This window comes from Pelobates fuscus, chromosome 12 (genome assembly GCF_036172605.1).
Source record: "Pelobates fuscus isolate aPelFus1 chromosome 12, aPelFus1.pri, whole genome shotgun sequence".
Classification (NCBI taxonomy): domain Eukaryota; kingdom Metazoa; phylum Chordata; class Amphibia; order Anura; family Pelobatidae; genus Pelobates; species Pelobates fuscus.
Window position 1 is genome coordinate 125,358,419 of NC_086328.1, and position 26,068 is coordinate 125,384,486.

Here is a 26,068-nt window from a genome sequence, read left to right on the forward strand (position 1 = left end):
TAGCCACCAAGAAAAAGTCTAAACACCTCTAAACAATGCGAACCCAAAAAGATGTTTAACAAGTGCAGTACAAATCATTATGACAAAGGGCACCTAATTGATGTCCAGGGCCCAGCCACCTTGACAACTTCCTTACGCAGCTTTGTGGCTATGGATGAAGGTGGTGTAGTAGGTGTTGACAGAGCTCACATTTATCTTGCGCACACACAATTATCCCATCTGATACAGTAGGCGCAATAGACTTCTGTTTACTCCAAAAACATCTGCTTGCAACATCACAACTTTGGCTTATTCACAAAAACAAGTACTTTCAAAACACAATAGCAAGTCCTGTGACTGAACGAACAGGTCAATAATCTAAGGTTTGAACAATCTCTTGAAGTCATTTTCCCAACTAAGCAGGGCACAAATGAGAGCGGACGCTGTAAGAGAAGGTGATGTCCCTTTGTTACTCGAGGAATTGAGTCAGTTTTAAAATAGAGGGGCCCTTTAATAATCTGAGAAATGCAAAGAAAAGTTCAATGTGAGCTCACCTAATTTAAAAAACTACAATTTACACACACAATCCACCTTCATAGAACTGGTCTCTCCAACTACATCTATAAATTCATATTTTGTATTGTAAAGACATAGTTCAAAAAGAATAAGCTTATGGCTGTACTAGCAATCCAAACATTTGTTTTTGAACTTGGGAACGTGCATTTAACACTTGACATTCCAGGTGTCCTCTCCATAAATGAAAGCTAGTTCACTTAACCATAGGTAGGTCTTCTACACTACGTAAACACCTTCACCCAAGGTGTGTCACTTCTTCACTCTGTGAAATGCAGCAATCATCCAATACAATGCTTCTCGTTGGACTAATAATTCACTTAAACAATATTTCAAGCAGAATGTCTCAGGATGTCCTTTTGACTGCCTGGGGGTGTTCTTAAATTGATAAATGTGCCAGTTTTACCCCCCTCACTACTTATAAAATGGGTGAATGAAGATATGGTTAAAGGGACACTCCAGGCACCCAGACCACTTCTGCCCATTGGAATGGTCTGGGTGCCAACTCCCACTACCCTTAACTGTAAATATTGCAGTTTTCACAAACTGCATTAATTACATTGCAGGGTTAACTCCTCCTCTATTGGCTGTCTACTAGACAGCCACTAGAGGGCACTTCCTGGTCTGTGTTATAGCGTCGCTGGACGTCCTCACGCTATGTGAGGATCTCCAGCGTCGCTAAAATCACCATAGGAAAGCATTTTGAATGCTTTCCTATGGGGAAGTCTTATGCGCGTGTGCGGCATTGCCGTGCATACGCATTAGGTCTCATCCCGCTTGCGGTCTCCCCCGCCGGGTGAAGGTCGGCGGACCCTGAACCACCGCCAAGGGACATCAGTGGTGGTCTCAGTAAGTCACTGAAGGGGTTTTTACCCCTTCAGCAACATGGGATGGGGGGTGGGAGGGAGAGGGGACCTGCAGTGCCAGGAAAATGTGATTTGTTTTCCTGGCACTGGAGTGTCCCTTTAATGCCAAAAGCACATAAGCTTGCTTTAGTGGTGTGGAGAGTCAATCTAGATGCTTAATTGGAATCAATTGTGTAAGGAATTGAAAGTTTCTTTAAGACTAAATGGGACAGTGACACTGCACCCAAACCACTTCAATAAGCTGAAATGGTCAGGGTGCCTATAGGGTTGTCTTCTTAAAAAAGTTATAAAAAAAAAAAACAAACCAAAAAAAACCCTTCACCATAAATTGGAGCACCAACCTGATGCTGTCCTAATATACCAAAAAGAAAAGGCAGCCAGTCCGATAGATTTAAAAAAGTGGATAGACTGACACTGAGACACTGCACATGTGAATGCACACCACTTAATTTATACGGGTGATGGGCTTACTCATGTTGATGAGGCAAAGAATAAATGGATGCAAATTATTTTTTTTAAGCGGCTTTGAGTGCCTCTAGTTTCCCTTTACAAAGCAAAAGCCATCAATACAGATCACCAGCTCCAATATTTAATCTGTTGATCACAACCCAACAACTGCAAAAATGACACATGTCCGTTATTTCAAACTTTATTTACAAAAAGAATTCATGCCATGCCTTACGATTCCATACAGAATCAGCGATCCACTGCTTTGTTAAATTAAAAGCAAGTCATACAGCCACAAAGCTACAGAGATAAGAGCCATGGAAACGGACAATTAAAAACAGACAAAGAAAAAGAAATTAAAGGAGGTATAGAAGATCAGTTAAGGGCAGGTAAACAGTCTCTGTACACTAAAACACAGTTAGAACAGCAAGATATTTACAAATACTCAGCCACAATAAGTTCTCCTGCCTCGATAACAAATAATTGCACAGTATGATACATAAAACAATAGTTTACATTAGGCCTAGACAAAGCCATCGAGCCAGGGAAAGGACTCCTAGGGAAGGATTAAAGGGACAGAACAGCAGCCTGGAGCAGGTAATGAGTGTTTATTTTCGACTGCTTTTTATCCTTTCCAGTCTCTTTTTCAAGTCGTCAATGTTGGTTGCAGAGGATGAGGACGATGTGGTGCTGGAGCGTGTCTGGTTAGAATCCAGGTCCAAGTGCTGGAACTGCTCACGAGACTCTCTCAGCTGAGACAGCTTGCTATGCAGCATATCCGTGGAGGACACAACCGCTGGAGCAGAGGACTTTGAGAGCAAGGAGCTCAAAGGAGGCCTCTCCTCTTGCTGTATGGGACAGAGGTAGGAGTGGAGAAAGTTAGGGCATTGTAAACTCTTTCTTCCCATTAAAGTCTAAACCTGTTAGACACAAGGCAATTACAGTCATGCTCTATGGTATAGGTCACCTTTTACATCTCTACTAGTATTGTCTAAAGGAGTTTTATGAGCGCTTGTCCATATAGGGATTACAAGTCTAAGCATAGAGCACTAGATTTCAAAACCAAATAACCTCTGCAAAGAATAAAAAGGAAAATTAGAGAGTTGCCAACTTGGCAGGCCAGAGGAAGCTTCTCACCTTGGCATTGTCTAAACCACACCTCTGGCGCAGGATTTTCAGTCGTTCCAAGTAAACCGAGGGCCCAACTTCCTCTCCATTAGAATTTGCATTTGAAACTTGCGTTGTGGAACTTGTCACTGTGGGCGCAGGTGTACTCTCATTCACAGCAGACGTGATTCCTGCTGAACACCATAGAAAGTATAAAATGGTTGCCTAGTTTGCTTCCAAAATCATGCCACATACGCAGATTATAGGATTGTTACTGTTTATGCAGATTATTGCTGAAAACAACTATACCTGTTGACGATGCAATGCGGCCTTTTCCTTCCCGTTCCATTTCAATCAGTCTGAGCCCACGCTCCACATAGCTCTGGAAAAACTGTGATGAGTTCTTGAGGAAGGGCTCTATGTCTGCATCAGAATATTTCTTCTTGTATTCATACAGCTCAGCCAAGCCCTATGGAGAGCATCCAGAGGAAAACATGAACGTACAATTTCTGGAATAGTCTACTCTAGGATTCTGGATACCAGACCAAAAAAAATAAACCAGGAAAGGTGCTCCCCCTACATTTGGATTTACAATTGTGTAATTTAACCAGCATCTTGAGACTAAACCTCTACAGAACAGGAGCACCAGGCACTAATCTCACCTCCTTCGTGTTCTCCTTTGAGCCAATCTTCTTAAAGATCTCAGCAAGAAAATCACTAACGTTGGCTTTTGCAGCTTTTTCTTCCTAGACAAAAAAAAAAAAAAATTATATATATTATATAGAAAAATTAAGGTGGTGCAGGCTGGATTAAATTAACCATATATTTAAAAGTCGGCCTCAAGAAACTGCACTTCAATATAATGTATTTATGCATTTTCTGTGCTTCTGCATCGCTGTATTAGTGAATGTTTTTCCTTAGAAATATACGCAACATAAGCAGTCAGGTAAGTACAAAAGAGGAGTTAGGCTTTTAGTGATCACAGCTTGTTCATTATCCTGGCGTTGCCGGCCAGCTCTGCTGGTCTTGGTTCTGTCTGGGGGGTCATTTTACAGCTGCTGGTGCGCTAGGTGCTAAAGTTTGAAACTTATTGCTGCTCCAATGTTTTTTTTTTTTTTTTTTTTAAACCTGCTTTACATTTAGCGCAGATGAATACAGACCAAGGTGCACTTGTACCCATAACAGAACATGGAGAGAGATCTGGGTCAGTGAAGTCTGAGATTAACATGTCTGTCTCCAGTCATTTTTTGCCCCTATTGTTTGCTCTGTGAGCGTTAAATATTCCCAACCCCTTAACGTCACCTCAATGACGTGGTTATGGGGCCAGGAGTGAACCACTTATCGCAATGGGAGGCTAGTGACATGCTGGGCAGGTTACATAGAATGTGACGGCAGATAAGAACCATTCCGCCCATCTAGTCTGCCCAATTTCCTAAATACTTTCGTTAGTCCCTGGCCTTATCTTATAGTTAGGATAGCCTTATGCCTATCCCACGCATGCTTAAACTCCTGTTACTTAAGCTGGAAGGCTATTCCATGCATCCACTACCCTCTCCGTAAAGTAATACTTCTGATATTTTTAAACCTTTGTCCCTCGAATTTAAGACTGTCCTCTTGTTGTGGTAGAGTTTCTTCTTTTAAATATAGTCTCCTCCTTTACTGTGTTGATTCCCTTTATGTATTTAAATGTTTCTATCATATCCCCCCTGTCTCATCTTTCCTCCAAGCTATACATGTTAAGATCCTTTAACCTTTCCTGGTAAGTTTTATCCTGCAATTCATGAACCAGTTTAGTAGCCCTTCTTTGAACTCTCTCTAAGGTATCAATATCCTTCTGAAGATACGGTCTCCAGTACTGCGTACAGTACTCCAAGTGAGGTCTCACCAGTGTTCTGTACAATGGCACGAGCACTTCCCTCTTTCTACTGCTAATACCTCTCCCTATACAACCAAGCATTCTGCTAGCATTTCCTGCTGCTCTATTACATTGTCTGCCTACCTTTAAGTCATCAGAAATAATCACCCCTAAATCCCTTTCCTCAGATGTTGAGGTTAGGACTCTATCAAATATTCTGTACTCTGCTCTTGGGTTTTTACGTCCAAGATGCATTATCTTGCACTTATCCACATTCAATGTTAGTTGCCACAACTCTGACCATTTTTCGAGTTTACCTAAATCATTTGCCTTTTAGCTTATCCCTCCTGGAAATCAAACTGGTTACATATCTTAGTATCATCCGCAAAAAGACATACCTAATCATCAAGACCTTCTGCAATATCACTAATAAAAACATTAGAGAGAATGGGTCCAAGTACAGATCCCTGAGGTACCCCACTGGTGACAAGCCCATGCTTCAAATATACTCCATTGACTACAACCCTCTGTTGCCTGTCACTCAGCCACTGCCTTACGCATTCAACAATATTGGAATCCAAACTTAAACATTGCAGTTTATTGATGAGCCTTCTATGTGCAACAGTGTCAAGAGCCTTACTGAAATCTAGGTAAGCTATGTCTACTGCACCACCCTGATTATTTAATTACACAATCAGAAAAAAAACCAAACAAGATTAGTTTGGCATGATCTCCCTGAAGTAAACCCATGTTGTCTCTGATCTTTAAATCCATGTGATTTTAGATGTTCAACAATCCTATCCTTTAACATGGTTTCCATTACTTCTCCCCACTAGTGAAGTAAGGCTTACTGGCCTATAGCTGCCCGACTCCTTCCTATTACCTTTCTTGTGAATGGGCACAACATTCGCTAACTTCCAATCTTCTGGGACTACTCCTGTTAACATACCTTCTTCCAATCTTCTGGGACTACTCCTGTTAAATAAATCTGTTACTGGTTTTGCTAGTACACCACTAAGCTCTTTTAATAACTTTGGGTGTATTCCATCAGTTTCCATTGACTTGTCTTTACTTTTGACAGTTGAAATATAACCTCTATCTCTGTCAACTCACATGTAACAAATGACTCCTTTGTCCTAACCTTTCCTACATTTGCATCTGTAAATATTGAACAAAAATATTCATTGAGGCAGTCAGCCAGACCTTTATCCTCTTCTACATACCACATACCTTCCTTCTTTTGTTTTTAATCAAACTAATCATTTACTATCCTTCTCATTTATGCATAAAATTATTATTTTTTTTAAATTGTGTGTCTTTTTTACTGACTGCGATTTTCTCGTGTGATTTGGAAGCTCTTATAACTTGCTTAACCTCTATCTTCCTCAGTTTTTTATAATTACTCAATGCTGTTTACTATTTTGGCTACATCGGTGGAGTACTCGTCAGTGGTCCTCTGTTAGCAGGATTAAAATCCATTATGAAACACTGACCCCTGAAGGCCAGACTGTGCCTGGACACTGCTCCCCCCATAACTTTATGTTTCTTTAATACCTACTGTACATTGTGGGCAGAGAGTACCAACTGCTTGGCTACTGATCAGAGTAAAAGTGCCTCTAGGTCACAGTTTTTGGGAGTGTGGCTTGGAGGCTGTTCTGAATTTCAAAGCCTCTGTTAATGCTGTGGTGGCTGATCTGGCTAGTGCCATGAACCCTGAAGCTAAACACTGCTGACCATGTATCTAGGTCCCCTATTTTTCTAACTGTCAATTACTACTGGTTCCCTGCTTAGCTTTGAGCACTAACTTTCCAGAGTTGGATTCCGATTTCTGGCTTAAAAAAAACGGTCTTCAGGTGCAGAGTACTCTTAAGGGTATAAGGAGGCTCGGAGTTGCTGGATCAATTCCGTAAAAAGAAATAAAATATGGAGGCAATTTAAATGTTTTTATAAAGTGTAAAGCACAAAATGAACGCAGTAATACATGGCTCTCTTGATGGGATTTGAGAATTTTAGCTATAAAAGCACTTTTAGCTTTATATGTAACTGAAATTCCAACACAGTCAAGAGATAGAAACAAAGTAGAGACTTTGAATCCATTCACTTACTAGGCGAGAGGCTCCTTTCTCAGTTTCCCTGTCAGACTTTGATCCCGTACTGTCCATTGAGTGCTTCATGACTCGCAGCAGGTGGAGCTCGAGTTCAGACTCATTCTTATTCTCAATCATACTTAGATGATCCATGATCTGAAAGAGAATCAGGGAGAAGTTTCTCACATTACAAACTACCTTTAATTCCCAGGGGGCAAAGAGGCAATAAAGCACTTCTGTATTTGTAATTGGTGTTTGTATAGTATAATAAACGCACTATAAAAACCGTAGAAAATACCAATATATGCATATATCCAATGGACAAATTCTATCAGATTTGTGATATTTAGTTGTGGAAGATATATACCCTTCATAAATAAAAAAAAAACAAAAAAAAAAAACACATGTATTTTATAACCGTGTTTATACTTTTATTCCTGCCTTTGTTTTCAGAAGGACTAGGATTAAACAAATATTCCCACAACCCATCACATACATTCTCCCCCTCCATCTCTGATCAGCTTTCTAATTCACAGGTTTACGTTGTGATGCAGTTTATATACTCTACAAGGACTTCCTTGTCAGCTAAACTCCACTGAAAGGCCAGTGCAGGGCTGAGGGACCTTACCTTGGGTCCTTTAAGCTTGCAGAGTGTGTGCAGCAAGGTTTTCAAAGTCCTCATTGGAAGTTCACTCTTGTGCTGTTTCAGCTTTTCCTTTGGGAGAACCCTCATGAAGTTGTGCATGTCAAGTAAGATCCGATCCAGATTGATGTTATTTATAGCTTCAGGGAGGAGTCGAATCATTCGCCATAAACACTAATTGTCGAGGAAAAACAAAAGCCCAAGGGATTAAATTAAGGGACAGTTGTGTTTTACCATAATTGGTCTTTTAACAAACCCATATTACATGGAATACATCTGGCCTATGGTTTAAACATTTCACCACACACTGTGCACCAAAAATTACAATAAAACATCAGCACTCAAATTACAGATGTGCCACCCAGGTGAAGATGGAGAATATGGTGAAGGAGTCATGTCCGATGGTAAAGTGCTTTACACTGAAGACAAAAAAAATGTAAAACGGGGGAGGACGGAGGCTAATCCGACACCGCAGCTGCTTGATATACGCGGTCTCCCTCCACACAGAAAATGCAACTGCAGTCTGGGTCGTTCATGTGCCAGAATAACATTTAAGGAAATTCACTGAAAAGGTTTAAGGTAGTTATTCCTTCTGGATGATTTGTTTGGTGAATTTGCTGCTGAAAAATGTTGGTTTTAACCCTGATCTTTATCATAAAGGTAAAGGAATTACTATGATTCAATATTAAAGTTTTCTTTGTTTTGTTTTTTGTTTTGTTTTGCTGGTATAGGTTTGTAATTCGATTGCTTAGTAGCTTTTTGGTGACCATGGCTTCCTTTTCCTCCACCTCTAGAATCAGATATAGAAGTATAGGTGAGCTTTTTATCTATATAATAAAAGAGTGCCTAATGGCTATACCTGTGCGAGGTGGCATACACACAATCCTACCGATACATATCTGTACATATATTGCAGCCTAAGAGAATATTCTAGAGTGCCATGATACAAGGAGATATCCGACTGCCAATTTGGGATCAAGAATGAATTTGTTCCTAGTTTGTTGCAAAATTGGAAGCGCTTCAGACGGGTTTTTGCCACTTTGGATCAGAGAAAATATATAGGAGAGAGACTGAACTTGGACACAAGTCTCTTTTCAGCTAGAGGCCAGTGAGATAGCTCGGCGGGCTAATACATCAGTAGATCATTCCCGCTAGGGGACCCGGAGTCGGAATTAGTGACCACAGATGCCAGGGGAAAAGGTTGGGGAGCTTAATACATCTTCCAGGACAACTGAACAATGTCGCCGACACCATGTACATTCAGGAGAATGGAAGCGGAGTTCAGAAACTGTCAAGCAGACATGCAATCCTTGGGGGAACACCGGATATAGATCTGATGGTGAACTACAGAAACAAGCAAGTTCCCCATTTTCTCTATTCCATAAGATTTGACCCAAGAGCAAAAGGTCAAGATGCCCTAAGACCGAGATGGAATTTTCAACATAGAGTTTATGTTGATGTTGGGAAAGTTTCTGAAACTCTTAATCTTCCTTATTTGTTGGAAGTTTTATAAAAATGGTGTAAGAGAATAAATGTTTGAACCTTAGTTCTCTTAAAAGTACAATTATCTGTGTTTTTCCCCTGGCTGTCCTACGATTAAACGTTTTCACGTAGGAGCGATGAGAATTAGACCATCTGCTAAACACCCCCCACCCCCCCCAAAACTAAATTAAAAAAATAATAATAATTCATCCCAACATGGGACTTGCCTACAGTTTTGCATAGTCTGACAGGGACACCCTTTAAGTCTATGGCTTCATCTTTAGGGGTCTTAACACTGAAATGGGTTTTTCCTTGTTGCCATCACCTCAGCCTTCAGAATTACAAGCTCTTTCATCCTCTTACTCAATTTGTTGGAGATAAGTTTCACTGGAACCAGGAGATTATCCTACCATCTTTCTTGGGGAAAACCCTTCTTCTGAAGAAGAATCCCTGTGGCATATTTGGATGTGGTTAGGTCTTAGAATTTAGTAAGTCAAGTAGATTTTATTGCACCTTTTTGGTTACCATAAAAGTATATCTGCCTCTGTTTCTACTATCAGGAGATGGATTACTTCTGCGATCCAGAAATCGTACAGAGTCACTGACAAACCAGTGCTGGAAGGTGTTCACACGCTCGGCCTCTTTGGTCGATACTTCTACAGAAGAAGTTTGTGGGGCTATAGCCCGGTCATCTGGTCAACACTTTTTTGCGGCACTATCGCCTAGACGTTTCAGGCTTATCTGCCTCCTCATTTGGGAGAAATGTCCTAATTCCGCAACTAATGTTTGATTACATTTGGTTTAATGTTGGTATGGTATAATTGGTTTTGTTTTATCACCCACCCTTTACTTTTGCTTGGGAAGTTCCACAGGTGATGCTGACATGGATTGGCCAGGAAAACAGAAAATTGTTACAATACTTACCGTAATTTTCTTTTCCTGCCCAATATCCATGTCAGCATCAACAAACCCTCTCCTTTTTATGGACTGACTTGGTTACTAGACGGCTTATTCTGGGGAGGTGGATTCCTTATATACCACCATTTGAAATTTAGATTCCTGTTCTATCAGCTGGGAGGGAGGAGCTAACCCACAGGTGATGCTGACATGGATAATAGCCAGGAAAAGAAAAGTAAGGTAAGTATTGTAAGTGTTCTGGTTTGTCAGCCTTCCTTTTTTTTTTTTTTTACACACACTAAAACAACACACATCTCTTGCCCTACTCACATACCTATTTTTACGGTTCATATTTAAATCATATTTCATTGTTACCTTATGTATGAACCACTGCACTACAAAAATATATCTTACAAAATAAAATAAATAAAAAAAACACACTAGGATAATCCAGGCCAAATCTCAACTAAAAAAAAAAAAGACAGTTCCTGTAGGTGTAACCCTGCAATTTAAAAACCATCTCAATTTTGGTTTTAAACTACGTTTATATTGCAGGGGCAAATCCTCCTCAGCCACTGTAGGCATTCCTGCTGCAGCAGCAGAGTTGGGAAAAAAATAAATAAACTCCAGCCCCCATAAGGAAGTATTGATTCAAAATGTGATATGCATGGCACTCGCAACATAAGTGCATCAGGTCCCCAAACCTCTTGTTTGAAAAGCATAATCATGGACTCGTCTGCAGGAGGAGTTATGCCAAACAGTGTGGACAGAAAATGGCAGAGGGCAAATCTAAGAAGCTGAATAGTGATAAGAAATTTGCTCTATGAATAGCTTTATGTTAAAGGCGACACTCCACGGTCCATATACAAAATACATATATAGATATACCCCAAATTAAGCAAGCACTCCCATTCTAACCACACCCAGACTTTGTGGCCGTCCAATCACAGACTTCCCAATGAGAAGACCTTGTCACTCAGGTGCTCTGGGTAATTGCTGCCTCTTGAGTTGAGCTTTACCGAGCTAACCAAACCAGTAAGCAACAGGACCTGTTGTCTGCTTGAAAAGCCAGAGGGTGTAAACTGTACAATTTAGGAGAGTGTAAATTTCTATTGAAATCTGTAGTTTCCACGTGAAGCTTTTCATTAGGGATCTAGAGTGTCCCTTAAATAGCAGCTGTAGAGTTTACGTGGTTTAACATTGTGTATTAGAAGGATGCCAAGGCAGGAAAATGTAAGAAACTAAAGGAATCATTTGGTCAACACATTATGGAAGCCTCCCTTCTAATAATGAACAAGTGGTGAGAAGAGCCTTTGGGGTGGCAAGTTAGACACTGCATGCACACTGAACCTAGAACAAGGCAAAGGTTATGAAAAATGGGCACGAGAATTACTTGCAAAAAAAATGCACCATTTACAGATGAGACATTATCTATCATACAATCCGTGCATAATATTAACATCTTATGGAAATGTTGTCTCTAAGCTGTACGAAAATGTGTCATGGGTAAATATAAGATGTACAGTGTAAAAAGTTTACCTGGTACTGCTACAAGTCAGTTTAGTGGAACACTTTACACTCACCTTCATAACCAGCTCAGAGAATTTGGGGGAACTGGCTGTAGCAAGCAGACTGTCCTGGAGAAGCACCAGCAGAGCACTGTAAAGACAGGACAATGTAAGACAGGACACAAATGGTTTCACCTCAACGGGGACTAAAAGATTGAGAACCCACCTCAATATGTTTGTCTGGTCAGATTTTTCCAGCACCTTCACAACCAAGAGGTTCACAGAGCGAACCACCTGCTGCCCCTCCTCAAGTTCGTCAACACGAGTGTCCAGCATGAGAGTGATGAGGCCATGCATAAGGTCTTTCAGAACGCCGGTTGAAGCTTCCCGTGCCAGACTCTCCATCTGAAACAGCTATGGCCAAGAACACAATGTTAACATAAAACGAGTAGAAATGTGATGGGTACAAAAAAAAAAACATTGTAAATGCTTTCCTATGAGACTGGCTGAATGCAATACAATACAATTCAGTGAGATGCTAGATTACGGCAGACTATTTCCTTAATGAGCAAGCTGGCTTTAGCCGATTATCCACAAGCACGGAGGACTGCTTACCGATATCATGTTGCCAATAATACAGCTATATAGCCGCACAATATCATCTTTATCGAGCCTCTCATCTGCCATGTGCGTATTGTACACCAGACGCAGCTGCATGAAGGTTGCAATGAGGAACTGGTCAATGTGGCCAGACATGGCCTCTGCCTTATCCTCTTGTCTCAGTACCTCGTCAATCTGTAAAAACAAACAGAGCTCCAGTCATGGCCTTTAACATGTAAAACTCAAAAAAGTGTTACAGCAGAAAGCATAGGAGGGCAGTTTACAAAACCAAAATGACTATGGGGCATGGGAACATTCCAGTTATATACAGCTAGAACACCTCTACCCAACTAAGCACTGCCATTTTAAAAACTGTAAAATGGGTTTCAAATGTTATTTGACCTAAACTCATTAGCAATATCAAGGAATATATTGTTTACTGCCCAAGAGTGCAATTATTTACATTTATAATGTTAGAACATTGGAGAGATGGTCTTTCACTGAAATACCTCAATATTCACTCTACGGCAAAAATTACATTGGGATTTAAAGCTCGAGTCTAGTGTTTAAGAAATATAATTCATTAAAACAAACCATGGGTTAGAAAGGAACTGAATCTTACCTGGGCCAGAGCCTGTATGCTAGCATTGATATCACCACTAGCAACCTGGGAGATCACAAAGTTGATGGTAGAAGCTGTGTTACTATGCATATCATCAAAGTGGGGCGAAATGGCTCGGATCCTGCAGGCGTGGTAGGTAGGCATTAGGAAGAGTCTTATTCAGATCCATTTGAGCACACATTGTAAAATTAATCATTCCTTGCTAGATGCCACTCGTTTACTGCATCCGTTCTATGTGTTGTTTGTTTTAGATATACAGATGTTACTCTTGGACATCACACAATAGCAAATTGTACAAGACCTACAACAACTTAAAAATACATACACTTTTTCTAGTGTAGGAAAGATAGTCCAGTGGTCACTGTAGAATCTGATCACATATAGTGTTCGTGTGAGGTTTAACTCCTAGGAGAACATGCAACCTCATTCCTGATGCTGATTAGAGAGAATGCCAAAATTTAAGCAGTAAGAATTCGAGACTGAGTGGGCACGAGATAACCAACACATGCATATACAATGTTCTTTCACAGACTACAAACCAGATCAAATGCAAAGCTATTGAGCACTATTTGCAAGACTTACTTTGGCTCTGGAATTGAGACCGGATCGTAGATTTCATCCAGCTTGTGCTGAACAAGAGCCGGTATCTCCCACCCAACGGTGCCATTGTCATGCTCGATTTCATCAAGATCCAGCTGGAATTCACGTGGGACTGAGTGGGCTGGTGGTTCAGCATTACCCCCCATATTGCGAGCTTGGCTGGGGAAGTGAAAAAGAGCCAACAAATGCAATGTTATTATGGCATTACTTGTGCGAGGAGTCATCGTACAGGCATTTCAACACAGAGTTTATTCACATGCATTTTACCAAAGAAGGGTAAATAGTCATTGAATATCACTGAGTGACGAAAAATTAACACTTTGGAGACTGCTACAAGGTTTTTGTATAATCTGGAAAACTGGACACATTTCAGTTTACAGGAGGCGGCTAAATTTGGCTGCTTACTACCATGCACTTAAAAAGGATAGCTTATACAAGGACATTTTTTGTATATATATATTTCTTTAAAGGGAAAGTACGAAGATTCAATGTATCGAGCACCCAATATGATGGGTCTAGTGGGTAGGTGGGGAGATAAGGGACCAGAAGCACTTGGCAACAGTACTTACATCCTATAAGTGCGATACATAATTCTGTCCAATGAGAAGCATTGAAAGAAGCACAGAACATTTAGAGATCTCATATAGGCGGTAGACTCCATACCCATCAAGAGTGACAAGCAGAACTTACTTCAGTTTGGACGACATATCTTCAGGAGGCGCTTTGCGCAAGAGGCTGGTGTTGGCGTTCTGTACGCGCTGAGGCTTTTCCTCGACTGGTTTAGCTGGTGCAGCCGCAGTTTTCTTGCCCGCTCTTTTTATCCGCTCTTCTAGCATGCTCAGATCCTTCTCGGACAGCTGAAAAGAAGATGCAGATCTAAATTGGCTGTAAACGCCACGAGTATTCCTCTAGAATGGAGCAACAAAGTCACATGTTCCAGTTGTGGGAACGCATCCACAGGATTTTTAGGAACCAAAATAAAAGTGCAATTTAATTCCACTAGGGACTACCTGACATTAAGATTATTGCACAGAAACCATGGCAATCGTGGAAAAACAAGTCTCCCAGTGAGGGTGAAGAATGGATGAAATATTTACAGTAATACAGGTCTTCCTGATTGGCCTCTGTACATATTTAAGTTTCCAAAAGTGTAAAAAAAAAAAAAAAAAAAAAAGCCATAAGCAACATGGACATTTTAAGCGTCAATAAGAAGCAACAGAACGTGCAGTCCAAAGGCTAAATGAGAAATCCAGCAGAAAAGTTCAAACAGGGACCTTTACTACTAGTTTCAATAAGATTTTACCCTTAAATTGCCATCAAGAAATGAAGTGCAAATAAAACTGGGAACCAGCTGTTCCCAGCAGTCTGTGAATGGTGTTGATATTCCGCTACCACTGCGCCACGTCCTATTCTTTACATCACGTTAGTGAAGAAACCTGTTGGATTTTGTCTGATGCGAGAATTGAAGGGACTGCAGAGGGAGTTTAAAATATTAGACTAAAATAGCCAACCTGGAAGCATAACTGAGAATTTTCCCCAAAGTATTGGCCCAAAATGTGATATTCACTTTGAATTCCCGTCAATTCTCACTTTAGTGAATGACTCCAATTCCCCTCGCTAGAGTTTCAAGCCGGCTGAATGAATTTAATCTGCAGGGTGATTCATAGAAGAGAACTACTCACATTTCCAATAAGTTTGAAGACCTGCTCTCCATGTACGTTGTATACCGCCACAATTGTGTTAAGCGCACCATTGCGTACAGTCGTATCCCTGTCCCCGATGTGCACAGCGATCTCTTTCAGAGCTTTGGCAGGGGTTGGCTGGCACACGTGCATGCCATAGGATTCCACTAGGCAACCCAACTCCTCCAGGCATTCTACAGAAAACAAGACATGGCAATGAGACATAGAAAAAGAAACCGTAACTAAGCTGAAAAGACTAATCCAGCAAGCACAACCTTTTTAAAAATAAATACATTTATAATGTTAATCCAAAGATGGCAAAAGACAAAAGCACAAACGAAGCAATGGGCAATTTTGGCACAAGAAGAGGGGGGCACAAACGCAATATGCCATAAAACTATATATATTGAAGACAACCACCACCCCAGAGCCATCACTTTAAGGTTCTATTGGCCAAACAAGCTCTTACCAGCCCTCTGTTTGGAGTTCTTCGACTTTGTTCCATCCATGACAAAAACAAACATCTTGCTGGCTGGGTACACCTGGCACATCTTTGTTAGAATGGCACGCACATCTTTACGTACAAGATCCTTTGACTCTCCAACCTGTTTACAGACAAAATATAAATTAGAGTTAGATGGGTCAAATACAGCACTTTGTAGAAAAGTGTACAATAAAGCGTTGTAATTCATATGGTGGAGATTTCTATCAATTTTACTATATTAAAACCTAGTCACATCACGTATAGTACTAGCCTTCGATTTCTATTTGCATTTCAGTACCACACTCCGCAATAAAAATAAAAACATTTGTGCAAAGTAATAGCATAAATTATTTACGAATGAAGGCATTAGTGGTCAGATGTGCCATTGGTCCTAAATCTTAAAGCCTTTTAGAAAGTGGGTAGTTTCCTGCCTGGAGTAAAAGTTTTCACTTTGTCAAGATACACACAACTTCAGCTCATTCTAAACAATAAATAGTTGCATCTATACATTGTGCTAGCAGAATTATTGGCAAATATATAGATCGAGAGAAATACCCATTTCAAAATGGATCCTCCCCCAGCTGTAAATCTAATAGGGATAGCAGGAGAGACCTACTCTCTGGCAAAGCAAACCGTGAATGTGCAGAGGTTGCCATGGTTATCCACCACTCCGCATTTCTTGCATCAGTTACAGCAGTACAGGAACAGAGTGCTTGATGTTACCCTGGTCAGATGGCAACATGCTGGCAATGAAGCCAGCAAGTTTGCGTCAGAGGTGAATTGCCCTTATCTGAGAAGTGTTCTAGCAGGGCCGGTGGCAGTGGGTGTTACACCCATTAAGCTGCTGACAAAGCAATATGTATAACATCTTGATGCACATTATTTTACATTAGATTGTGAAATGTATTTTGTCCCCAGTTCTAGTAAAGGCTGCGTGGAGTCAGCTGGCCCCTGTGCACTTGTTCTTGTCACCAGTCTAGCTCTGTCAGGCCCCACAGTACACAGCACTATGGATCCTTGTGTGCAACTCATCATCCTCCAGCAGCCGCCACCAGAATTCCTAGATGTGTAGAAAAAAGGCATTTACCTTAAGTAGTAGGTAAGGGACGAAGGAGTTGGCTTCCAGCTCAGTCATATGGTAATCCTCTTGGCTAAGCATGGTGAAAAGCAGCTTCAAATATTCCAAGCACTTCATTAGGACACTAGTGTTCGTGTCAAAGAAGCGCAGAGTAAACCACTTCAGGACCAGATCCAAAACACTCATCACACCATCCTTTTCACTTTCTAAATGCTAGAAAAATAAAGTGCAAATTACACAGGAAGTAGTTTGAAGCACTTATATGAATTCAGGATCACATGTCTGATGTGAAGGTTTCAATGTAACAGTGACAACCCCATAAACATGAGATATCCACAACCTGCTGAGAAGGGAATGTGGGTGACATGTTCAATTAGCAATTTATAATCTCAGGGAGAATAGAGGCTAGGGATAGAACAACATAGGTCAGGAACACAAACATTTATTCCTGAGACTAGAGTGGTAAAAATCAGTTTAGGAGACCGCCCCATTTAAAAAGATTACTTAACCTTTTCAACCCTCAGTGTGGCTGGCCCACCTCACTCCGTAGCAGACAGCAGAGAGCAAACTTTAGGATCTCAGCCAATGCAATGCTTTCCCATAGGAAAGCATTGGAGACTATTGCGGCAAAACCGCATCTACTCATCTTGAATCGATTCATCTCTATGGGATGTGTTCAGCGTCTCCATGCAGAACATAAAGACTCGGAATGCCAGTGCTGCAGGAAGCCACTCTAGAGGCAGTCTGAGTGACTAAGCAGCAATGTAAACACTGCAATTTATCTGAAAAGGCAGTTTTACATTAAAAGGCCCGCAGGGACAGGTTATACAAAACAAAACTAAAATAAGCCGTAGTTGTTCTGGTGATTAGAACCATCACCATAAGGAGGCATCCTTGTATTAAGTTGACCTGAAAGTAAAATTTATTTTGCACAATGGCAGGCACTTTATGGTTCTAAAAAGGGAACACACCAATTTCACAGATTGTTTAAAACAAAACAGCCAATCTGTATAGAGCTAGAGTTGAGAATTCATACAGGTACACTTCTAGTATTGACCACTGTGATCCCAAAAGAGAGGTTTTTGTTTGTGAGCAGATGCATGTGAATCTGCCCACCTGTTTTGGGCAGGCAAGCGATCATATTTACATATTGTAATGGAGAAAACACACATTGCCACTTACCTCCATCATCACATTCATGCCCTTTATATGGCGTTGGAAGTCTGCGTGGAAAAGATCATCTTGGAGCCATTTAGCAATACATGTTGACATCTGTATCTTTAGCTGCTCAATATATTCATCTCGAGGGGTAGTAAAGTTCCATTTTAGAACCTACAAGTCAATGAAAATTTTTCAGTTACAGCTATTCAACTAGGAGTGGTACATCTATTGGACCCAATCCATTTGAAGGACATGTTTTAGTATGATGTTAGGGCAGCTAAAAGGAAAGGAACAAAACACAAAGGATTATTCAAAGTGAGAATTTAAATTTTAAAGTTAAAATTTCTGAACTTCTCCTAGTCTGCTAAGGATATTCTACCTCCTAAACCAAGAATGATCTACAAAGGCACAAATAACCTTAAAAATATGTTAGGCAGAAGCAATTTAGAAACTACAAAACCCAAGCACTTTATGAACAATTTGATAGGCTTTTATGGCTGTGGAGAGTGCTTACCATGCAGAGTCACAAAAAATAAGAAAAGACACCTTACAGATATAGGCGGAACAATAGGACGACCATACAAAATCAGAGATCACCTTACATGTCACTCTAAAGGAATCATCTATGTCCTGAAATCTCCTGTATATAGGAAGAACTATACAGCCCCTAAACGTGAGGATTGCGGAACATGTCCGCAATATCAAAAAAGGCCTCGAAAAACGCATTCTGTCTCTCAGCACTTTAAAAAATTCAACACAGCCAAGACCCCACAGGCCTATTTTTTTGTGCAATAAAATTAGTTCAAAAGGATTGGAGGGGAGGCAATTATACTAATCAGCTGGGTAAAGAAGAAATGAGATTTATTTTTAACTTTAATACTCTTATACCTAATGGCCTTAATGCAGATTTTGAAATCTGTCATTTTTTATAATATATTTTTTAACATACTATTTTTTTAATATACTAATATAGCACTTTCAATTTTATTTTTATACAGTAACATTGGGACCTCTAGGATATTATGCCAGAGTTGTACCTCTGAGAGTTTTAAGTATATATGTTTAATTTTATAACCAATTTCTACATGATCCTACATGGTCTAATATTTTTATGCTCTTCTCCTGTAATATGTTTTAGATTCCCTTTTTAGGAATTGCCCTTCCCTCTCTTCTCCATTATATCTCTCATGAATGTTTTTATTAATTCTGCACACAAGATCCACATTACTGTTAAGAAAGAAAATTAACAATGTATATACTCAGGAATAAATTTCTCTTTATTTTTAGGGTTTCTACAATATTTTGTATTTATATCCATTTGCATGCCCTATTTATGAATACCTGCAATTGGTTGATTAATTTATTTTTACTTTATGTATTTTATTAAAAACGGACACTTAACCCGATATTCCCACTGTTTATGGACTTGAAAATGAGAACAATAAAGTTTGTTGAAAATTTGGAACGCATATGCGATCCAACAACGATCTGGCAAACAGACCGCGGACCGGAAGTACGTCACAGACATGCGACCAGAAACGGGGAAAGTGCACGAACCCGGAAGTGAACATTCCCCTGAACAGATATAAAAGTATGCCCTCGAACAGGACACCACCAGCAACTAAGGAAGCCCAGGACTTGGGCAAAACGCGTTTTGCAAGTTTTTTATCCCCACAGAGGACTTATTCATATTACCACAGTCTTAGTGGATTTTATTGAGTTTATTTTTTGTTTTTGTTTTTTATTATACATTGCTATATACCTGCACTTTACTTATTATTAAAAGGATTTAGTCCCCCATTTCCAATTGGCTCCCTCCTTGTGAGTACTGAATCCCACATCTTACGCTGTTTTTACTTATACTGTGATATTGCACTAGGTGCTTGTATATTATTTTATCTCCACAGTTATTCCACTTGTCTCCATATCATCATCTTTTACCCTGAACCGAACCATTCCACCCATTGTATGTATATTATTTGCTATGCTTTCAGTTTGGCTTTTTATACATTTGAAATTCACTTTGAATTCCAGTTATTCTCCGTTTAGTGAAAAAAAACTGAAAATGCAATTTGACAAACCAAGATGTCACCACAATATCTACCCCACCAGGCCATTTTGTGATGGAACCTGTAGTGTAAGAGTGGCATTTATAAGGCAATTTCTCAAGTCTAAATGTAGCAGATTGTCTGCAGAACAATTTCACGTAGCACACATTTAGGTAGGTTAGGTAGTATGATGGCCTACAATGCCTAGAAGGTTGTCTGGGCAGTTAATTCATCTCAAGTAGTAAGATCACTCTTAATACTGAAAGGCTGCAGCTTTCCAGCATGTTCGGGAAGAGAAAACCATAAACTCTTAAGAGGGAGAGTTTAAGACCAACGTTCCAGGACTTTCCCCTTCTGTGTTATAACTAAAATTAACCAAGGTCTTACCTTTAACCCCTTCTCTTCTTTCAATCTCTGCTCCTTCCCATTTGGGACAATGATGAAAATGGGACCAGATCGATCCTCTTCATCCTTCGCATTAGGTTTGACTGGCACTTTCTTTCCAGGAACAACCTGATCATTAAATAAATGCATATTTTTTATGATTAAGTCATTGTAAGTGGAGTCAGAATACGATGTATGTGCCAACCGGTTGTGAAGCTATGACATAGATCTGAAATCCCCAAAATGTAGGTGGCCAATATCTGTTCGAGAATATGGCTCCAGGTTTTATTTAATCCACATTTTAAGAGGAGATATTTATCTCTTAAGGAGTGTTCAATGAACTGGATCTGGAATAAGCCATTGTCAGCTGTAGAACATAAAAATATTCCTGTGAATGTCATTCATGGAAGCTTTGGAGTCAGCTGGCCCCTGTGCACATAGTTTTGTCACCAGAGCGGGTCTGTTGGGCCCACAGTGCACAGCACCACAAGTCCCATTCAGTGCAACTCATCATCCCCCATCAGCTTCTTTGACATGTAAAGCCCACCTACAGTGTTTAAAAAGTCATGGTAAGGAAGTGCATGTTTTTAACTGGTAGTCGTACAGATGCTTTCAGAGCCATGTCCTCAAGTACCCTAGAGCCAAAAGGTGGTGAACAGAGAAGTGCTGTTACTTGGAAGGTCTTTGTGAATTCCCCAGAAGTGCACAAGCAATATGTGACTTGCACACCCAGAAGGTGCAGAGGTTAGAAATACATGCTGGGTTACCACCCCTTCGATACCTGTTTTGTTGGCTTTGCTTTGGTCAGACTGGTGTTGGCTTTAGATTGGTTCATGCTGTTATTGACTTCAGATGATACCGATGGGGTCTACAGAAAAATTACCTCTTGATATGACATGGGCAAATCGTATTCTTATACAGACGAAAAAATAACTCTGAATAAAGGACCAACACATTATAGAATGAAATGTATAGTTTGCTGGTCAATTTTAAGAGAAGAGTAAGAACAGAGTAATAAAACGTTTGATAACAGACTTTCGAGGTAGGGGAACATGACAAAAAAAAAAATAAAAAAAAATATGCCTGATAGAGAAAGTCTGTTTAGGGGGAAGGTGAGTTTGTGAAGCTAGTCTGCAACTCATCCATGATGCTCACATGGGTTTGACAGTTCCCAAAACAAATACATTTCCAAATAATGAACTTGCTCTCTTCCTAGGGTAACATCTCCAAATGCCACTGGCGTGAATTACCTTTGTTTTTGATGCTGGAGCCCCAGGTTTGACTTTTTTGGGATCTGGTTTGGAATCTGATGCAGATGACCCGGAATCTGAAGCAGCTTCACCCACAGAGGAGAATAGCATGGTTAGTGTTTATATGGAACCAACTTTATACTACAATATTCAGGAGACTAAAGGGAAAAACATAGCAAAAGCCATTGACCAAAACGAGTCAATGTCATACATTCCATTCCCATTTGAGCGATACTGTGATGCTTTGAACAGAGTCTAGTGCTTACCTGCAGAAGCAGGAGGCGCAGAAGACGTGGCAGCTGCCCCAGGCTGTTTAGATGATGCCTTTCCTGGAGGAGGAGCAGGTTTGGCAGGCATGGTAGCTTTTGCCTTCTCCAGTAAAGAAAACACCTGGTCCTTGGACGCTGGCTGAAATAGAAAACAGTTTTACAAATAAAGGTAAAATGCCAAAGTATCACTTTAATTCCGGTTACAAAGCAACAAAATAACCCCCTTAACAAAATACTCTTTGCATGTCACATACCTTGAGTTTACCTGTGGCCTTTGACATTTTTTCAAACCCAATGTGCATCATAAACACTGGAAGAGCCTCCTGAGCTTTCTTGCGAACATCCCCATTGCGGTCTTCTAAGCAGCTGTACAAATAGGGAATGCACAAGAATAGATCGGATGGTGCTGCTCGCAAGGTAGGCAGCTTCTCTGCCAACCACCCCAGGAGCTGGAAAAGTAAACAAACATACCCACGCATATCAGTTAACGCACCATTACAGTAGGGAGGGGAGAAAGGAACATTTTAATGGTTTGTTCCCTGTCCAAGAGTCGGCTCAAGGTTATTCATACGAGAAAGGTTTACCTCTTGTCTTAGGAAAGGATTTTCCTTTTTCAGCTCCTCGGACAGGTCTTCTCCTTCTAACCAATCCTTCATGCCGGTTTGTTCAGCCCATGCATTCAGGCAAACCAAGGCTGCAGCTCTCACATTTGCCTGCATGGAGAGAGTGTCAGGGTCAGGGTCATTACTTTGCATAAAATTACAGCAACCTTATGTGTAAGATATCAAGTAGACTGAACAAACTTGTTCCTTACATGTTCACAATGAAAATCTACAGTAACATCTTCACAAGAGCCCCCCCTTCCCCAAAACATTCAACAACATTAAACTGGTTAAGTACAACCAACAATAAAAGCCCCTTTAAAAATAGGCTTGAGAAGAAAGTTTAAGAATGTACCGTTCACTACAAATAAAGAACAAAACATTGACATTGTTTGTACAGTAATCTCTACAATGATTGCGCCCCACCCTCACTGGAGGAAATCAATGTGGATGATATCAGCTGATCCAAAGCTTCCCCATAAGGAAGCATTGGGAGGTTAGTGTGCATGTTTGGCAAATTCCCATGCATCTCTATGGGAAGCGTTCAGTGTTTCCATGTAGCGTGTGGAGACCGTGAACGCCGGTCCTGAAAATTGACAGGTTCTTTGCCCCAGATTCTATAGGGTAATCTGCAAATGATTTTCATTGCAGGATTAAGTGGACAGGGACACTGCAATAAAATTTTTCTGGGTGCCTAGAGAGTCTCTTACTTTGCTGTCCCCCAGGACTGTAATAATAGACATCCCAAGGATCTTCACATGCTGCTTGATATTTGGCCCGATGGCAGTAGCAAGCTGCTGGAGGATGCTTAATGTTTGAAGAACCTAGAAGGAATAAGAAAAATAAGCTGGCTGGCGGGGAGTTCACAAACAAAACAAGAGGAAAAACACAAGTGCAACATTTATTTAAAACAACTGAATATACATCCACACAAATTAGTTTAAAAAACACATTTATATTTGCAAGGTTTTTAAGTGTAATGAAATTGTTTAAAAATACTGAAGTTGAAACAAACATACTAGAATTTTATTTGAATCGTTAAGACGGCCTTTCAGTGCAGCTGGAAGCTCTCCGATGTTCGGCTGTATAAACTTGGCCTCGTTAATTATAGTGGCAACTTCATCAAGCCCTTCTTTACGTATTTTCCAGTTTTTATCACCAATTTTGGCCACCAAGTCATAAGTGATCTTGTCACTAGGAGAACGTTAGAAGAAATCTATTTAATACTTATTCATAAGAGATTGTGGAGAAACAAAACAAAAAATAAATGTCATTGCAAACTGCAACTCACCCGATGTCCGATCTTGGCAGAAGATCCATTACATCAGGAGGAGAATCTTCTTCTGGTTCATCTCCATCATCACCCTCCTCACCTCCTGTTCCTCCTTTTAAAGAGCCTCGAGTTGGTGCAGGAGGAGTCTGCCCCTTCATCTGAAGATGAAAATAGGCCATACTATGTCACATTCATTAGTATAGATACAACATTTGTTTTACATCTGGCAACCACACAAACCTTTTCAAACTCTGCATCAATTTGAGATAGGAGAGCAGGCTTCTCTTCCTCAAAGAACATGCGCAGTGGGGCTCCCATGTACAGATACATCACACCTAGCAAAGTGATTGCAGATGTTCTAATGGCCTAAAGGGAAAAGGAAGCACATATTTAGGCAGGAAGAGGCACTAAGGATTACAACATTCAACACACAAGATACTTACTGGATTTGTAGCAGCAAGAGCAGTCTTCACATTACTGATAAATGCCTTCACATTCAGTCTGTGTTAAAAAAAAATAAAAAAATAAAGCTTTATTCAAACAATAAAAAAAACCAAAAACACAAGGCTGACTAAAAAAAAAAAAAAAACCCCTCATAAAGTCTACCAATGCAAATCCTGAACTTTTATGGTTCAGTTTAACCATAGAGTAGATTTCAGTAAAGCTGATCATTTTGCTTATAAGCTCCCTTGAATCGGATACTTGCTGGATGACTAGGCGGTCCTTACCAACAGCTGCTGGTATTTAAAGTTTAAGAAACTGAATTGAAACTGGTAACCGTTATTCTTAGAAATTTGGATTAATGCCATCTTTACTCACCCTGTAAATCCAAACTCTTTAATGGCATTTGACAACCAGTTCAAAGTCTCAGATTGGTTCTTGGGATTCTTCTGTGCAAAAGTTAGTGACACAACCTGTATTGTGGAGACATCATTGGTATTAGATGCACATGGATGAGAAGAGTGGCTGAGCCATGTTAAAGGACTTTGCACCTCACCTGCTCTGCAGTCCAAGGCAGGGAGCAAGCCTCTGCAATAGCACTCAGAGCCGCTTTGGCATTTCCTCCACACTTCACGTCTCCAACTTTATCTACCAGACCGTCCAGGACCACATGAGCGGACGTTTTAGAAAAATTTCCCTTCTGTGCAATGAGTGCCACAATGTGTAACTTCATCTGCATAACCTACAAAGAAACAAATATATACATCTCTATATCTCGTCTTAGATTTTAGAGACAAAAACCTTCCCCTAATTAGATATGTTCTATGCTTCAAATTATTGCAGGCGCCCATAATCACGGCTTGAAGTGGTATCCCATGGCGACAGCATCCATTGTCCTTTATACAAAAAGAGCAGCCAATGGTCTTGGCATTAAAAGCTATAGGTAACATCCTAAATTTTTAATAGAAGTGGTGAGAAAAAAATGCAAGTGCCCCTTTAATGAATAGTAAAGTCTAACTGGTTTACTAAATATTCATGAGGGAAAGTGCCAAAAGGGAGATTTTAAAAGTAGTCAAAATTAACTTCTTATCCCTGGCAGCATGATGTAATCTATAGATTGTTCTAAATAAGTTAAAACCTCACTTGCTTAGATAGACTTTTGGGCTGGTCCCAACGTTTGCAAATGGTCGCACACAGCCAAGTACTATAATACAAGGGAGGGTCCATCCATACCAAGCCAACAAGCTCTGTTATTTACCTGGAAGTTTGTTTCTTTAAATCCAGGTTTCTTTGCCAGCATTTTGACCAGTGCCTGGCAGGGTATATCACTCCTTTCCATGGACTCCACAGCCTAGAAACAAATGTTTCATTAAAAACACAGCTTCCAGTTTAGAGCTGCAGTCGTGATACATGCAATTGGCAGGGAGCAGGGTGTCATACCTTCTGAAACTCCTCCATGCTTGCAAGTCTCTCCTTCCAGTTACCACTGTCGAACAACTGCATGCATGATGCTGGGAGTACAGCTGCTGCTTTCTCCTCACATGCCTCGGGCTAGGAGACAGATCTTGCTTACATAGGCTTCAAAAAAAGACTAGTAACCTCTGACTGATTTAAAGTCCATATACTCACCGAGAGCTCCTGCTCAATGATCTCTTTAACCTCTCCCTTCTTCGACTTGGCAGCTCCTCCACCAGATGCTGATTGTTTGGTCTTCTTCACGGGTCCACCAGGCTGGAACAAAACCAAATCTCCATTAAATCAAAACCAGGGTGCATCCGCTGCACATTCCAAACCCCAGTGTATTAAAGACCAACATCTCTGCCCTCTTTGAAAATACCTTAACAGCCGAAGGCTTTTTTGGAGGGGGGCCAGCTTTGACTGGCTCCTTTGCATCTTTCTCCACAGCACCAGGAGCTGACTTTCCAGCAGCTACAGCTGGACCTTTAGAGTCCTTCTTATCCGCAGAAACCGGTTTCTTGCCGTTGGCCAGTTCCACCTTGTCTGCACTCTCTTTGATCTGAAAAATTGTGAGACGGAAATAAAAAATCAGGCTGCTATTCCATTTTAGCCAGCTAGTTTCAGAGAATGAGAGGCTGCACAACGGGGATTGATCAACGTTATAATTCAAAA

At 40.4% G+C, this 26,068-nt stretch overlaps 1 protein-coding gene and 2 non-coding genes across 9 annotated transcripts in view; all 3 read right to left on the minus strand.

Moving 5' to 3' along the window:
• Positions 1–2,055: 2,055 nt before the first annotated feature.
• The window catches only part of CKAP5 (cytoskeleton associated protein 5), a 46,114-nt gene continuing 22,101 nt past the window's right edge, over positions 2,056–26,068 (minus strand). Inside the window, exons 13-46 of one of the 7 annotated variants that reach the window (XM_063438038.1) lie at positions 25,776–25,955; positions 25,568–25,669; positions 25,379–25,489; positions 25,197–25,289; positions 24,495–24,680; positions 24,317–24,411; positions 23,941–23,998; positions 23,738–23,863; positions 23,516–23,655; positions 23,244–23,418; positions 22,935–23,048; positions 22,207–22,335; positions 21,877–22,071; positions 21,620–21,761; positions 21,354–21,439; positions 20,885–20,971; positions 20,107–20,232; positions 17,693–17,842; positions 16,520–16,723; positions 15,418–15,553; positions 14,949–15,142; positions 13,957–14,123; positions 13,836–13,859; positions 13,249–13,425; positions 12,667–12,787; positions 12,060–12,239; positions 11,671–11,858; positions 11,520–11,595; positions 7,543–7,731; positions 6,933–7,070; positions 3,635–3,718; positions 3,282–3,441; positions 3,003–3,163; positions 2,056–2,713 (exon numbers count right to left, since the gene is read on the minus strand). In XM_063438038.1, the coding sequence (XP_063294108.1) occupies positions 2,474–2,713; positions 3,003–3,163; positions 3,282–3,441; positions 3,635–3,718; positions 6,933–7,070; positions 7,543–7,731; positions 11,520–11,595; positions 11,671–11,858; positions 12,060–12,239; positions 12,667–12,787; positions 13,249–13,425; positions 13,836–13,859; positions 13,957–14,123; positions 14,949–15,142; positions 15,418–15,553; positions 16,520–16,723; positions 17,693–17,842; positions 20,107–20,232; positions 20,885–20,971; positions 21,354–21,439; positions 21,620–21,761; positions 21,877–22,071; positions 22,207–22,335; positions 22,935–23,048; positions 23,244–23,418; positions 23,516–23,655; positions 23,738–23,863; positions 23,941–23,998; positions 24,317–24,411; positions 24,495–24,680; positions 25,197–25,289; positions 25,379–25,489; positions 25,568–25,669; positions 25,776–25,955 (4,734 nt within the window). In that variant the 3' untranslated portion in view covers positions 2,056–2,473. Of the gene's footprint in view, positions 2,714–3,002; positions 3,167–3,281; positions 3,442–3,634; positions 3,719–6,932; positions 7,071–7,542; positions 7,732–11,519; positions 11,596–11,670; positions 11,859–12,059; positions 12,240–12,666; positions 12,788–13,248; positions 13,426–13,835; positions 13,860–13,956; positions 14,124–14,948; positions 15,143–15,417; positions 15,554–16,519; positions 16,724–17,692; positions 17,843–20,106; positions 20,233–20,884; positions 20,972–21,353; positions 21,440–21,619; positions 21,762–21,876; positions 22,072–22,206; positions 22,336–22,934; positions 23,049–23,243; positions 23,419–23,515; positions 23,656–23,737; positions 23,864–23,940; positions 23,999–24,316; positions 24,412–24,494; positions 24,681–25,196; positions 25,290–25,378; positions 25,490–25,567; positions 25,670–25,775; positions 25,956–26,068 lie in introns of all 7 variants that reach the window. The other 6 variants (XM_063438037.1, XM_063438041.1, XM_063438040.1 and 3 more) reach the window with 6 other exon arrangements.
• LOC134579722 (small nucleolar RNA SNORD67) lies at positions 16,367–16,474 on the minus strand. The gene has a single exon (XR_010086259.1). It is a non-coding gene; the product is annotated as a small nucleolar RNA SNORD67 (small nucleolar RNA).
• On the minus strand, positions 20,517–20,623 carry LOC134579721 (small nucleolar RNA SNORD67). The gene has a single exon (XR_010086258.1). It is a non-coding gene; the product is annotated as a small nucleolar RNA SNORD67 (small nucleolar RNA).